At 44.2% G+C, this 14,554-nt stretch overlaps 1 protein-coding gene and 1 long non-coding RNA gene across 5 annotated transcripts in view; both read right to left on the bottom strand.

Moving 5' to 3' along the window:
- SUSD2 (sushi domain containing 2) overlaps window positions 1-5,047 on the bottom strand; it is a 29,463-nt gene extending 24,416 nt beyond the window's left edge. For 2 of the 4 annotated variants that reach the window (XR_003535199.1, XM_027689613.1), the window contains exons 1-6: window positions 4,767-5,047; window positions 3,664-3,868; window positions 3,018-3,169; window positions 2,375-2,542; window positions 1,960-2,134; window positions 278-479 (exon numbers count right to left, since the gene is read on the bottom strand). Coding sequence is in view for 2 of the 4 variants with exons in the window: in XM_027689613.1 (XP_027545414.1) it covers window positions 278-479; window positions 1,960-2,134; window positions 2,375-2,542; window positions 3,018-3,169; window positions 3,664-3,868; window positions 4,767-4,833 (969 nt within the window). In the remaining 2 variants the exon portion in view is untranslated. The remainder of the gene's footprint in view (window positions 1-277; window positions 480-1,959; window positions 2,135-2,374; window positions 2,543-3,017; window positions 3,170-3,663; window positions 3,869-4,766) is intronic. The other 2 variants (XR_003535198.1, XM_027689611.1) reach the window with 2 other exon arrangements.
- Window positions 5,048-12,641: 7,594 nt separating this feature from the next.
- LOC113970552 overlaps window positions 12,642-14,554 on the bottom strand; it is a 65,005-nt gene continuing 63,092 nt past the window's right edge. Inside the window, exon 3 of the long non-coding RNA XR_003535202.1 lies at window positions 12,642-12,772. This is a non-coding gene — a long non-coding RNA (uncharacterized LOC113970552). The remainder of the gene's footprint in view (window positions 12,773-14,554) is intronic.

Here is a 14,554-nt window from a genome sequence, read left to right as displayed (position 1 = left end):
TCCATGGTGTTTTCTGTCTACCACTGGAATTACTGTCTGAATTCCCTATTTGAAGGTAATTTCCATCTGCTGTCCTACAGGCACTTCTTTTATTCATACTACCTGAATAAGCTGTATTTGCCTCTGCTATTTGACATGTTACTGGTGCAAGTTTAAACGTAATTGAATTGCCTTGTAATGATGTTTAGAGAGGGAACGGGGAGGTGTGTGGAGTATGGCATTCCCTAAGATTCTACTTGGAGTTGTAATAAGCCAAAGGGATCAATCAATAACTTACATGGAACCTGCCAGTGTCAGCTCTTGCCTGTGCCAAAGTGCAAGGGCAGTCTATAATTTCTTCCTTGAAGTTTGGAAGCTTTTCTTCCTTTCTGTCCCATTCCATACATTTTGCAGTTGCCCATGCATTTGGGTCATTCCTGAAATCTTCCCCGAGGTGCCAAGCCAATGCATGCTCATTGCTCCAGAGTGATGGAATGTTGCTGGGAGGGAAAAAAAAAAAGAGCCAAAAAATAGATCTGAGAGCTGAACAAGCACTGTTTTGACAGTAACACTGTCAAACCACTAACTATAATTACGAAGTATCTTTTAATTTGCAAGGTGTTATTTCATTACAAAACCCACTGCTTTCTTTTTCCTGCAAAATGTTACGGCAAATCAAAATTTTCCAAATTCAGAAAGTGAGAGGGCGGCATGCAGCAAGTACACAATAATCAGAATACATTTTAATATTCATGATTCTGGTTTACCTGAATCCTTTTAGAGACAGGTTTTCTATTCATGCCTTTTGACACTGTAGTGCTATTTAGGACAAAACGAAGAACATCTGGATTCTCTAACAAAACATAACCCTGTGCCCCAGTAGTATCAGAGTTAATGGCAACAGACAGGGAAAAACCATTCCGAATCCATGAAATGTTCCAAAGCTACTCTGCTTTCTACTCTTGAAAAAATATCATACACAAAGTGTAATAAAAATCCCTCAAGAAGGAGAAAAGTTTACTCTTCTCTGGGTAGTGACTCCTAAATGCTAAAGAAAGTTCTGATGTATTAGCAACATGTTCGAACTCTGAAAAGGTGTCATTTATATATTCACAGACTCTACACCATCTACATCAAAAACTGCAGACGTGGAAGAATTATGAGGGATATGCAAGGTCAGAATATGTATGGAGCACTTACAGAGGTAATTCACCAAAAATCATGGGAAAATATACAATGAAATAAAAGAAAGTGGCCATAAAATTTGTAGGAATGCAAAGGCTGCATACAAAATAGAAAAAAAGTTAAATGCAGAGGAAGGCCTGAGGCTGCAGTGACAGAAGTTCCACAGTTAGGGACTCCTCTACAGGTGTGACAAAAAAATCGGCAGATCTGAGTCTGCTGAGGGTTTGGTTGGGGTGGAGTAATTTTCTTCAGGCAGCCCACAGAGTACCATGGTTCAGATTTGTGACCAAACAATGCTGATAACACCCAGTGTTCTGGTAACTGCCAAACAGCGCTTGCATGGTGTCAAGGTCCTCTGTGTTTCTCGTGGTGTCCCCCAGGAAACAGGCTAGGGCTTGTCAAGAGGCTAGGAGGGAACACAGCCACGACAGCCAACCCAAACTGAACAAAGGTATATTCCATATACCATTCCATATCATGTCTATCAATAAAACTGCAGCAGAGTTTTTCCAAAGCAGCCCTTATGGGGTGCCTGAGTGTGCATCACTCTGCTTGGCAGGTGGTTACCGATTGCCTTTGCCTTTCTCCCTCTCTGCCCATGCCCCTCTTTACTTAATAAACTGTCTTTATCTTGACCCACGAGTTTTTCCCACTTTTGCCCTTCCAATTCTCGCCCCATTTTCTCATGCGAAATGGAGCCTGAGTCCCAGTTTTAAATGCCAAAGGATATAACAACTTTACTTCAGGAAGCAATAATAAGGTACCTATGATTAATGAATGCTGTGATGCACTTGCCTCTGCCCATCAGAATAGCTGCTGGGTGTAATCCTCAAAATTCCGAAGTCCCAGGTACTGTAATTTCCTTCAGCAGGTGCAGGAGTGAAAGTAAATTTCCCTGTATTGGGAATTTCTCTGGCCAAAGTATAAAGATATTTCCATTCAGCCAACCAGTTTTCTGAGTAACTGTCACCTGTCACACAGAGGAAGAAAATGGTTTTGGACACTGGAAAAGAACAATTACCACGAGATTGAAATTAGATGTCTCCACATAAGTAAATGAAGAGGAAAAGCTGACATTACTGTCATGACTTATTTATACTTGCAGATCTCTTCTTGAGGCCTCACTGAAAGCGGTCACATGCTGCACACATAAGTCATGCAATAACTGACAATAAATGCTTGTGCACAGATAGGAAAAGTGTTGCTTTACCTGTTTCATGGTATCCCCAGACTTCTATGTTGACGTGGGTTTCTGCAAGTGCCTGATGTGTCCAGGTAAGAGTTAAGTTTCCATAAGTGTTGGGGGTACCGTAGTATTGCCATTTTGTCTCATTTATCAAAGTACATTTTTCTTCATCTGAAACCTTGCTGTGATGTACTGCATTACAGAGCAGAAACAAAGGACTAATGACATTTTTGTAGTTCTGAAAAAGTGCTACTATGTTATTTAAGATTTAGCAGTATTTCCCCTGTGTATGTTTGACACAGTACAGGATGCACAACATAAAGAGAGTAAGCTGAAGCTGAGCCCTTACTAATGTTTGAACACCACAGAGCAGTTATTTTCTAATAGAAGTAGTGACAAAAAGGTAACTGTTTTGGTCAACCTCCTTTTTAAGCAGGACTTTTTATGAGTTAATGCTGCTGCTGCTGCTACTGCATAGCAGCAGAACTCAATTGCCATAAAAGTTCATCTCTCAAAAGATGAATTAGCCTGAGGACAGCAAGAATTACTTCTCTGAGGCTTGTTAAGGAAGAAGAAAAATGATCAAAAAGCAAAGGCTTATGTAAACTTGCATCCATGAAGGAAGAATATAGGAAGAAGAGGAATGGTGTAAATTTAAGTAAGTCACCTGATAGCCAAGTTCCAGAGTAGGGGAACGTCCTCCCATCATCTACAGAAACTTCAAAAGGGATGAAACCAGTCTCATAAAGCAATGGGGAGATGCAGTGGCCTTTTCCATCCTCAGCAATATAGCCAGTGGTTTTGATTTCCTGCTTGAACCTGTAGGTGTTGAAAACATTTTTCAGTGGCACCATTGAGAGAAGGAAAATTCTGAATGTCTCAGTTGTGTTTCATCAAGCAACGTTGTGTCATGAGCAGATCATTTGAAGTCCCATCTGTTCAAGTTGTGCTCGTAGCAGTGAATATAAACCAAAAAAAATTGTTTGTGCTTATTTCACCAGTGTGGAACCTGCTGTGCACTGCACAAATACACAGCAGTCTACAAGCCTTCAACTTACTATTTAATTACGGGGGGAGGGAGAAATTATAAATTAGCAGAATAATGATTGTATCACACAATAACTTGACTTAAAAGAAATGATCCTGTGTAGAAATACAGTCAACAGGTACCCTTGAGGGTGAGGTTCAGCAGAACTTTTGTGTGTTTCAAGACTCTAACAACTTTACAAAGTTTTCACTCCTGTACAGACTAGTCTTGTTTCGTGGTAATTACCTATAGTTGGACAGTGAGATTATATAAAATCATGGCCCACCTGCATGTTAGCACAGAAGAGGTATTAAAAGCTGTATTTTCAATCAAAAAGTCTTTGCCTCCCATCAGAGATCCTGAGTATGGAGAAATCTGAAGACAAAATTCTTTATAATCAGGGCAGCAGTTCCCCAAGGACTGGCATGTCACCTCGCAAGAACAGGTACTAAGCAGCTCCCCACACTGGTGTGAGCAAGAGTCTTGAGCTCCTTGTTAAAGGAAATAAAAAACATATAGACAGGAATGTTATTGAACTTTTCTAGATGTTCTCTAAAACAAAAGTATATAATCTAAAGGACTATTGGAAATCAATAAAGTACGCTGGTTATGCTATTTTAGGAATGTATTTAGGTTAGGGCTATAATCACCTGCATGTTAGGGCTGCTTCATTTTGAATAGGAAAATACACTTATTTACCTCTAAGCCACTACATAATTTCATCACTTCCATGGGTAATTTTACATACAAGAGACAGATAAATCTCCAGAGCAGCCCTTCAGCAAGTGTCACTAATTATATTTATTTCTGAGAGTTAAGTCTTAAACATATCAGAATGGGGTTCCCTCACCATCAACCCTAGAAGGGAATCAATAAGAACAGAAGGTTAAAGCTCTTGGAAAGTTAACATCAGCAACAAGATGTGCTCCAGTATGAGATTATTAAAAGCTACTGAAATTTCTTTCTTGTTGTAAAATTTGGAACCAATGATGAAAAAGTTATTAGGGGAGGGTTGCTTATTTGGGAGGACACAAATAAAAAGAAAGGCAGGGTTCAAGGTGGGTGGCGAAGAACAAGTATGGGGAAATGGGAAGAAGGGAGGTAGAAGTGCTTGTTCAATAAAGGGAGCTAGAAAGTTTTTCTGTCTTTAAATATATTTACTGCATTCTCCAGATTGTCTGTTTACTTACAGAGAAGATCCACCGACCTGCTGGAAATTACAGAAGAAGGAAATGAAAATGACACCATGCTGGTAAACGCTGACTTGTGTGCCTTTGCTTTACCTTGTACAAATGGTATCAGCAATTTCTTACTGAGTTGTGTATTCTGAAGTTCAGAAGTTAAAAAAGTTTGTAGATAAAAGCAGCAGAATTTTTGAAAATCACTCACCTGCATTCCGAAGAGCAGTAAGGGTGAAGAGAATGAAGAAAGAAACAATTATGCCAATGAATTTCATATTTTGTCCAGATGATTCAGGATGGCCGATTTCAGTAGTCTTTGTGCCAGTCTGAGAAAAGCCTTTTATAGAAAGAGGTGTCCAGAAATAAACAAGATTCTCACTGTTCAAAGGTTTGTTGTAAACTACCGAAGCAAGACAAATGGAATGAAATGTTCCTTTTCAGAGGTCATGTCCAATTCAGGAGAAGATAGAGGGGGTAGGGGAGGCAGTCGAACTCCTACACGTTATTTTAATAGTGAAGTTTTTCTGAAATGGAAGTAGATGTTTATCGTTTTTAAAAACATTCCTGCTTCAAAGTTCAAGACCACAGAGTCATTGGCACTAGGTCTATGCTTTAATTTTACTGGAGGAATTAAAACCAGTTATCAGTTAGAAGAACGATAAAGAATAGGTGCTGACAGTACAGTTTTGCTCAGGAGATAATGAGGCATTGAAAAAGTGTGATTACTGCATGGTATGTGCCAGCATGAGGGTTGTAAACGAGAGAGGTAAAAAGATATTCTGAGGAAGGTATAATTGAGAATGGTGGCTTAATATTAGAGCTATGAAATGGGCTACAGAATCTCTCAGACAGAAGCACGAGGATATTCTGGAAAGGAAGTAGGACAGCACCGATGCACTAACAGCCAGTATCAGAACAGGGCCATTACCATGGAGGGGTTTTGGGGGATACTGAAAGAAAGCAAAGCATGTCCCATTGATCTGATATGTAAAATATCAGTACATAAGATAAGAACCTCCTTGGCCTTGATTATACCAAGGGCAGAGTAGAGTCTGGAATGATGACAGGGAGTTTGGGGAAGCAAGGCTATTCAGAACCAGATAACCATATCAGCAGTATTATGTCAGGCTGTGATAATTCTGGTACATATGTAGCAAAATGGGGACCAGGGGTCAAAAATAATTAAAGGCACATTGTTTAGTTGAAAGGCATTCAGGTAAAGAAAAGAAAGTGCAATGGCAGCAGAAGGGACTTCAGGAGGTTTCCCTCATTCCCTGAGGTCCCAAATATTCCAAGTGTCCCAGATGTCCCTGATGTCCCAAATCTCCCAGATAACCCTGATGTCTCTGATGTCCCTGATATCCCAAATGTTCCCAATGTCTCTGGAGAGAAATGAAGTTTAACCCAGTAACGTTTTGGGGTTTTAACAGCAAATTCATGCACATTCTTGTTCATAACAATAATGTTATTGCTTTTCACAAGCCACTTTTCTACATCACTTCGAGGCCACTGATCTCTTTCTATCTATGGTGGTGTCCAGAGGCTGGAGTTCCAGAGCAGGAGTCACTGGGGGGCATTGGTGGGGGACTGAGCAGAACTAGGCAGGAACCAAGGGGTCTGGGTGGCACCAGGAATTAGTGGGATGCACTAGGGGTTGACTGGGAAGAGCTAGCTGTCACTGGGAGGTGACTGGGAGGCACTGGGATCTCCCCTAGATGCATTGTGGACAGCTCGGGGGGGGCCACAGGGGGGTCCTGGTACCCGGGGAGGGTCCCCCTGCCACTGTGCCCCCAGCCAGGCTGTGGGATGCACCCAAGTACCCCCGTCCCACACGTGCTGGTTGGATCCTGGAGGGTCTTGCGGGGGGCTATGGGGCTCTTGGTGGCTTGTGACGAGTTCTGAGGGGCCCTGAGGGGTCCTGAGGGCATAGCCCCAAGTCAGCACCCCTAGCAGAGCGGCTCTGATGCAAATGCACAGAGACAAACACACCGAAAAGAAAGCAGAGGCAGCCCTTAAAAAACCTGGTACACCTCGACACCTATTCTGGGTGATCCAAACCCTGACCTTAGATGAGCTGTGCTGAGGCCCCTCCTGACTTCACCTGCTACAGCCACCCCCAAAGGTGAGACTCCCAACCCCCCAAGGATTCCAAACACCCCAGCACCCCAAACCAGCCACAAACACTAACATCCCACAAACCCATTTTAGAACCCCCAAGCTATTCCCAGCACCCCTTAAAATAGTTCAACACCCCCAAAACCAATCTGAGAACCACTAAAATTATCCCAGCAACCCCAAGCCCACCCAAACCCCTCCAAGTACCCCACAAAACCTCCTTGGGCCCCTAAATCCCTCCCAGCAACCCTGAAAGAATAGGACATCAGTTTGCAGCTGTGCCAATCCAGTTAATGCCAAGGGAAAATCCAAGACTCCTCCATCAGGAGCATTTTTACTGGACGTATGTAAACAGAGGCACAGCTTTTCACTACGAAGTGAGTTACTAAAATTTGGGGTTGTTTTTTTCAGTTTACTCTGTAAATTTTCACTCCTGACTTTCAGCCCCACTGGCCGAGCAGGAGGAGCAGCAGCGGCGGGAGGGCCGGAGCTGCTGGATGGGTCTGGGAGTCCAGACTCCCATCCCGGTCCAGCCGTGCCCTGCAGCCTGTCGGGGGGATGTCCCTGCAGCATAGCCCTGGGGAAGGGATGAGACATCTCCTGGCGCTGCTGGAGCGCAGGAACGGAGCGGAGCCTGAGCGGGAGGCGAGGCACCGCCCTCGGACACGCTGCCCCTGTGCCGCGGGGACAGGAGCTGGGGAGGGGACTTCAACCCTTTGGGGGACTGCCCTGCCTTTATTTTTTTAGTAGAGCCCTCTTTTTTGGGAGGGGGGTACGTTTGCGAACGAAATTATTATAGCAATGCGCTGCTGCCCAGGGCAGTTTGCCTCGTTCTGTGCCTTCTCTGGGGGGGTAACAGGGAGGGGGCTGGAGCCTGGCGGGTGATGATGTCATTGGGGACACCCCGATGTCACTGGGAGAGCCATGATGCGGCGCAGGAGCAGATGAGCTCCTGGGGGATGAATGGGGTCATGTGGGGTCCTCCTGATGCCTATGAATTTTCTCGATTTTAATTAGCTTTTTGCAGATTTTAGAAGTAGCTGTAGTTAGCTCACCCTTTAGCACAGTAGTTCACACATTTACCCACTCCTATTACCCCATTTCATATCTAACTTTCTAAATTCCTTACCTTGTTTAGGTAGGCCTTCTTTCTGTTTAGGAACGTTTGCACCCAGTGCTCAACAACAAGATACACCAACAGACAAAGCATCCCTCAAAACCCAGAACTGCGGAGGAGCTCCAAGGACTGGACGTGTTGTGATGAAGATCAAGATGAAGAAGAAGGAGTCTTAGAGACCCCAACTCAATTTCCAAAGGGGCGTGCCGGGGGCAGAACCAGAGGCAGAACTGGGAGGATCTGGGGGGCGGATAGATCTGGGATGGGATGGACAAATACCTTAAACTGTGGAACGCCCTGGACACGTGCATATATCTGTATCTCCGGGGTGGCTGAAGGGCTTTTACTAAACATGCTCTCTACCTTATCTCTACTAATAATTGCCTGCTAAGTCTATTTTTGGCTCCCGGCCGATCCTTTAAGGCAAGACTCCCAAAAAAGGAACGTTACAGCCCAAAATTTTTCATGGAAGGGCGTGCAAAACAATATTAAAACCTGCGAAGTTTCTCATCTTTGTATATATTGAAAACTAATATTAACTCACATATAACTTTATTTCAAAATGCTACCCTGTATGTGCTATATCATACACAGGACATCAGAGTTTAAGGAATTCCCACCGCGGCCGAAGGCGCGCAGCGACACCCGCGGGCCGGGAGCGGCACTGCGCGGGGGAAATGGCGCATGCGCACCGACGTTACTGGCGCCCAGCGTCACGTGATAAGTGTGGGCGTCCTGGCAACCAAGCGGCACGTGCGCAGTGGCTCCACTGACTCTCCTGTGCCTCCTGCTGGTGGAAAGGCGGTACCACAAGGAAGAGCCCCGCGCATGCGCAGTGACTGGGCGCGGCGGAGCAGGGACTGGCTGGCGGCCCCGGCCGGTCCCGGGGAGGCCCCGCGAGGGCGGCGGTGCCTGCGGGGAGGGCGGCCGGGCCGGCGGACACGCGGCGGGGGCTGTCCCGGAGCGGAGCGGGGCGGAGGGGACTGTTCCCGGCGTGGGCACAGAGCGGGGAAGGAGAGGTCGGGCCGGCGTCCGCCATGCCGGTGCCCGGGGCACGCTGGGAGTTGTGGTCTCCCGTCCCTCGGCTGCCGGACGGCTTCTGCGCGGGATAAAAATGAAAGTTTTGTGGTGAAATCTGACTCAGTCTGCGAGGTAGACAACGGACGTATCGAGGTAAACTGATGGAATCAGTAGTGGACAGGTAGGGATAATTTGTGAGGCTGAATGCGAGGTAATAAAAAGATAAATACAAAAAGCGCTGGTGGGTGCTCGGCTTGGGAAGAACATCCTTTTGCAGAAGGGAGAGGATGTGGAATGGAGTTGCCGAGCTTGGGCGGGTGAGAAAAGAAAACCGAAGAGCTGTTGGAGTCGAAGGGCACGTGCCGGTACCTGAGGGACTCCAGGAGCGCTTGGACGGGGCAGGGCGTGCGAACCCCCCAAACCCACCCCCAGAACAACCCTGAGCGCGTCGCTCCCTGGGGCGGATGGTTTGTTTAGTGCCCCATTTCTGCTTGTAAAACCAGCATTTTCAAATGATTTCTGGTGAAAGGTTTATCTTTTTACATTTACAGGTGCTTTTAATTCGTTTTATATGTGTGTCCCTCTTTATCTCAGAGCTCTTTAAACCATGCAGTTTTCTCTGTCAGTGCAAAGATGAAGTGCCAGGACCATAGCGGAGTTCCAAGGACAGGGGCACCCACACTGTGAAGGGCGTGTCTCAATACTGATGAATAAGCTTGCCTGATCTGTATTTTTTCCCCTTCAGTAATGGGAGAGTTTTGCTAGGAACACTGTATAAAAATATAAAATAAAATTACTTTTTAAATGAAAATCCTTTTTGCTTTCTGTGTGGTACTGTTTCCCTGTGTTCAGCTCCGGAGCTGACTGAGTCTGCATCGGTTCTTTGGAGACCTGGGTTCGAATCCCACCCCCGACCGCCCTGCTCTGCCCTGCAGGCGCCGCCTTGTGGACACGGCCGGTAGCGGCACTAAAGCCGTGCCCCCCAACTCACCCAGTGGCCGAGTGCTTATTTACTTTACTTTTATTTTTTTCCTTTCTATTTTATGGTCTATTTTATTCTTTTTAATTTATTTTTTCATTTTATTTCTTAGTTTTATTTTTTACCTTATTTTTTCTTTTCTTTCCTCTTTTCTTTTCTATTTCTTTAACATTTTTATTTTCGTTTTTATTTTATTTTTAAATTTATTTTTTTATTTTAGCTTTATTGTCTTTTTTCCCGCTCAGGCTTTAGGCTGGTCACCCCTTGGGGACCTGACGGGATTGACAGAAACAGTAGCCAATGGGACGCTGAGGGAGGCGGTGCGAACCACGCGTTGACCAGTGGGAGAGCGGTGTGAGCTTCATAGCAGCCAATGGGGAGGCGGTGGGGGCTGCTGTACTTCTCTGCCCCCTCGCGCTCCTACACGGCGGGGCTGCTGGTTCCCAGTTTTTAAAAAATAAAAAGTAAAATTGAAGTTTTTGCTGGTCGAGGATGGGGTTCGAATCTGTGTGTTCAGAGCACGAGTTGCTCCCTAGGCGAGAAGCTCAACCACTCGGCCACAAGGGGGGGGCGCCTCAGACGGCATTTGAGGAGGCGGGAGTGAGCCCAGGAGGCCGCCATTTTGTTGTACGGTCCATGCCTGGGGGGGCGCCACGTTGTCCGGACCATGGCGGCCGCCATGTTGTTGTCCGGCGATCCTGGGGGGCGTGGGACAGGGGCATGGATTTCAGCGCGACCGCGCCCACCGGCACCGGGGAAAAAGTGAAAATAAATAACACTTCCTGCACAAAATCAGAGAAGAATCACCCAGACTTCTGAGCTGAGGATTTGTCTATACTTGTGCCCTCAAAACTGAACTTCGTACTGTACCGGCTGTGACTGCTGAGCACGGGGGGAATTCAGCCCTTTGAGAACCCAGATCTACAGAAGGATGGGTAGATGAGGGCTCTGCCAGACACACACCCAGCAGTCCACAGGGTGGTCACAGGGTAACCCCATGAAATGGAAACCAAACACTCACTTTTCCCCACTGCAAGAAATACTCTTTTAGAGTGAGGCTGACACGGGCTGGATGCACCAATGGGTGCCCTTCCCTTCTCATAGCTCAGTTTGATGAAGCAGATCCTATGGAATAACATAGCATTAGCCCAAGTCTATTTTTATAAATCCAGTATTTCACCCCCCCTAATATTATTCTAACCAACAAAAGGCAGGGGTGTCATCCCCTGAAGGGGGTATACTTTGCTATGACTCCACCCCTGACCTTTGCTGCACAGCACGTTTCATTCCTGTGACCCAAACACCACTGGTGCTCACTGTTCAAGCTGTCACAGCCATGCAGAAGGAGGAATCAGAGCTGGCATTAGCAACTTGCTGTTTATTTGTAGAGTCAGGCCCATGGCAAGAAGACAGATCCCAAAAGTAGGATCCAGCCCTGGCAAATTTAGAGCGTGTTGGGTGGCAAAAGGATTCATCTGTATTAGGTATGCACCGTCTTTGTGGTGTTCTGTGGATATGCCTTTACCTCTTATTGCCAGTAGGTAGAGATGTGATGAACATGGTTTGGCAGGGAAGGTTTACATTGGGATCTTCTTACAATAAGTCACAAGAAAGCCCATCCTTTCACGTATTAAAATAAGAGACTAACACAGATGACAATCAAAGCACAAGTGGACTTTTGTCCACATGATGGAAAAAGCAGTAGAGTGGGCCAGAGGAACTGTTCTGCCACCTTGGATCTGGCTCTCAGTCCAAGGTGCTTCACACCTGCTTTACTGAAAGGATCTTTTCCACAACAGGTGGAATGGCAGTTTTTCTCACTCAGGTGTTGGCTGTCCCTGCTGCATTCCCCAATTCAGTTACCCTTCAGAAAAACAGAGCAGTGGCAAGAACACTGCTGGTGCAAGAGGTGACTGTCAACTTCTGTTATCACTTCTCATAATTCACAGAAATTGTATTATTAAAAATTTAAGAATACTCTATACTTTAACTCACCTTAATTTCTGGTCCTTCATACTAAACGTTGTCATAATTTTCCTTCAGATCACACTGGTGACTTAGTTCAGAAAGCTCAAGCACAACAGTGTTTATAACTGATCTCTGAAACCCTAAGATCAAAAAGTTGTTCTATTTTTTTAATAATGCTATTCATCTCAAGATAAAAGGACACGAAGGAAGTTCTTACTTCTTCAAAGAATAAAATCACAACATAGGAAATGCCTCTAAGTTTTAAATCAAACTCATCACACATTACTGACCATCTCCGAAAGGGCTCCCAGGTGTCAAGAAACATGGTAAGGACAAAAATATTTTTTCAGCAGCTTTTATATTGCATTCAATATTGCAAAATACCTCTCCAAAATCTAACAGAATTCTCCATTGCTTACCTTACCCTAATAAGGAAAGACAAAGAGCCCAGGGAGAACAGAGCTTCCGTAGCTTATGGCTTTTAGAAATTACCTGCTAAGTGTGTAATTTTAAAGTGATTGTCTTCCATTAGGGCTACAATAAACAGCATGGTGGAAAATTCAATCTGATTAGCTTTTCTAATGAGCTGCAGGAGGTTGTGGAGGCCAAAGCTGTAGAATCTTAAACATTTCATCTCTTATTACAAACCTGCCTCTGAATTAATCAGATAATGAAGTGCATAGATTTAATGAACCTAATGCTGATCAACAAATTATCAGTGATCCTTGTAGATTTTTTTCAGGCTAAACACCTTTTTTATAAGATTCTCTAAAGTAGGAAGGGTATAAAACGTATGTGCTTTATATGTAGTTTTTAATGCAATAACCAGTAGATAAAAACTTTATAATTTACACAATTATTTAATTTACTTACAGTGTGTTCAAGTTCCTTTTGGGGCTCCAGGAGGGCTGTTGTTATCACAGATGCAATTTTATTGAGACAGCAGCAATTAAAGATGAGCTAAATCCTGAGAACTTTTAACTACAATCTCACTGGAACAAATGGAGCTCTGACTCTGGAAATGAGAGAACAGGGTTCAGGCACTGCCAATGTACCATGTGCAAGCCCAAGTTCCTAATCCCAAACCATCCCTTTTGGTAGAACTACTTCTCCCTGTCAGCATGAAGCTGCCCCCAGCCCTGACCTCCCAGTGTCCACTCTGCATTCTTCCCTCCTCCAGCCATTTCTTTCCCCTCCATGTTGCTGGAGTTTATTGACACATTCCATTTTGCAGCAGAACAACTGGCCATAATTCCCCATAGTACCCTGAGCTGGGCCTGCTCAGCCTGGTGCCTGTTTCTTGTGAGACACAGACCCTTCAGGCACAGGGAGACATGGCCTCACTTGCTGTTTCGCCTGACTTTTGGAATGCTCTGCCCTTGAGATTTCCTTTCATTTTCTGCTTAGTCATCACCAACTTAATACTCACTGAAAGATCAAAGTTATTACTGTTAAAATCTAATATACTGCTCTTGGCTACTGACAGGTTCGGGGTATGGACTAGATAGACCTTTGCTCTGATCCACTGTGGCATGTCTTATGTTCTTATTATGACTTCAAATTTACTTTCCCCAAAGGGATGTGCTTGTAGAAGTCCATCTGTCAAGTGATTCATGAGAAGTGGACATAAAAGAGAACTGAATATGGCTAACTGAATACATTAAAAAAATTAAACAAGTATTCCTGGCAAATGAATACTTGAAAGATCTTAAATAAAAACACTAAGAACTTGAATTTGTCACCTCTGTAGTATCTGTTTTGCATTTTAAATGGTTGCACCTTTGATGAAACATTTTTTTAACATTATGTATTGCCCTTTTGTTATAAAAACATGTGGCTTTTCCTTTCTATCTCAGTTGTTTTGGATTAAAGAAGAAGTGGCAATTACAGCAATATCAAAGAAAGAGACAGAAGCAATCGCATGGATCAAATTATTATCTCATTGAAATCCAGGGGCCTGTTACTTGCAAGTTCAGTCAGGCCAGGATTCATCCCCAGTGCCTGGAAAAGTGGCAAATTGGTTTTAATCCTTGCACATTTCTCATCTGTGCCCAATATGATTTATCCTGCAAAGTTTGGTTCTTGGTATTTGTCTGAAGGGCTTTTAATAAACATACTCCTGAATAAAAATGCCAAACTTCTTCTGTAAAGTAAATTTTGTAAGAAATTTCATTTTTATTTCAATTACTGGTTTCAAACGTCCAGAACCACTCTAAAAGTAGAGCTGCTTGATAGAATTTTTGAAAGTACTTCTTACAGTGCTTGCTACTGAGGAGTGGGAATAAGCTCAGTTTTATGGCAGTAACCATTTTATGCATTATTCCCAACATCAGTGTGTGTGCTTTCAAGTGGTGTCACTCTTGTGTTGTAAACACGGTGTCTTTGTGATTCTGATAGGGCACAATCAGAACAGATCAGCCAAGCCAACAGATATGTGAGAGGTGGAATGGCATAACACTGACACTCAAAAATAATCAGATACTCTCATTTTTCTGCCAACTGCAGACAAAGCATTGCTCACTGTGGGTTTGAGGGTGACACGTGTCTCTAAAATGTCTTTTTCTAAGCACAATTTCAAACATCAACTCTCTTATTGCTTTGGAGTTTTCATGGCAGGCTTAATTTATTATGTTAGAAAACAGGATGCTGGAACATCACCAAGCTTTTCAAAGCCCCTAAAAGAATGGGAATTCTGTTGGATGCTGAAAATATGGCTGCATCCAAAAATAAACTAAGATGAAAACTGTGAAGAGATGAAAACTGTGAAGAGATGAAAACTGTGAAGAGATGAAATCCT

The sequence above is a fragment of the Neopelma chrysocephalum genome, unplaced genomic scaffold (genome assembly GCF_003984885.1).
Source record: "Neopelma chrysocephalum unplaced genomic scaffold, ASM398488v2 Primary Assembly neopelma1_77, whole genome shotgun sequence".
Taxonomy (NCBI): Eukaryota; Metazoa; Chordata; class Aves; order Passeriformes; family Pipridae; genus Neopelma; species Neopelma chrysocephalum.
The sequence above is the reverse complement of the archived record's forward strand: the minus strand, read 5'-3'. Positions and strand labels throughout refer to the sequence as shown.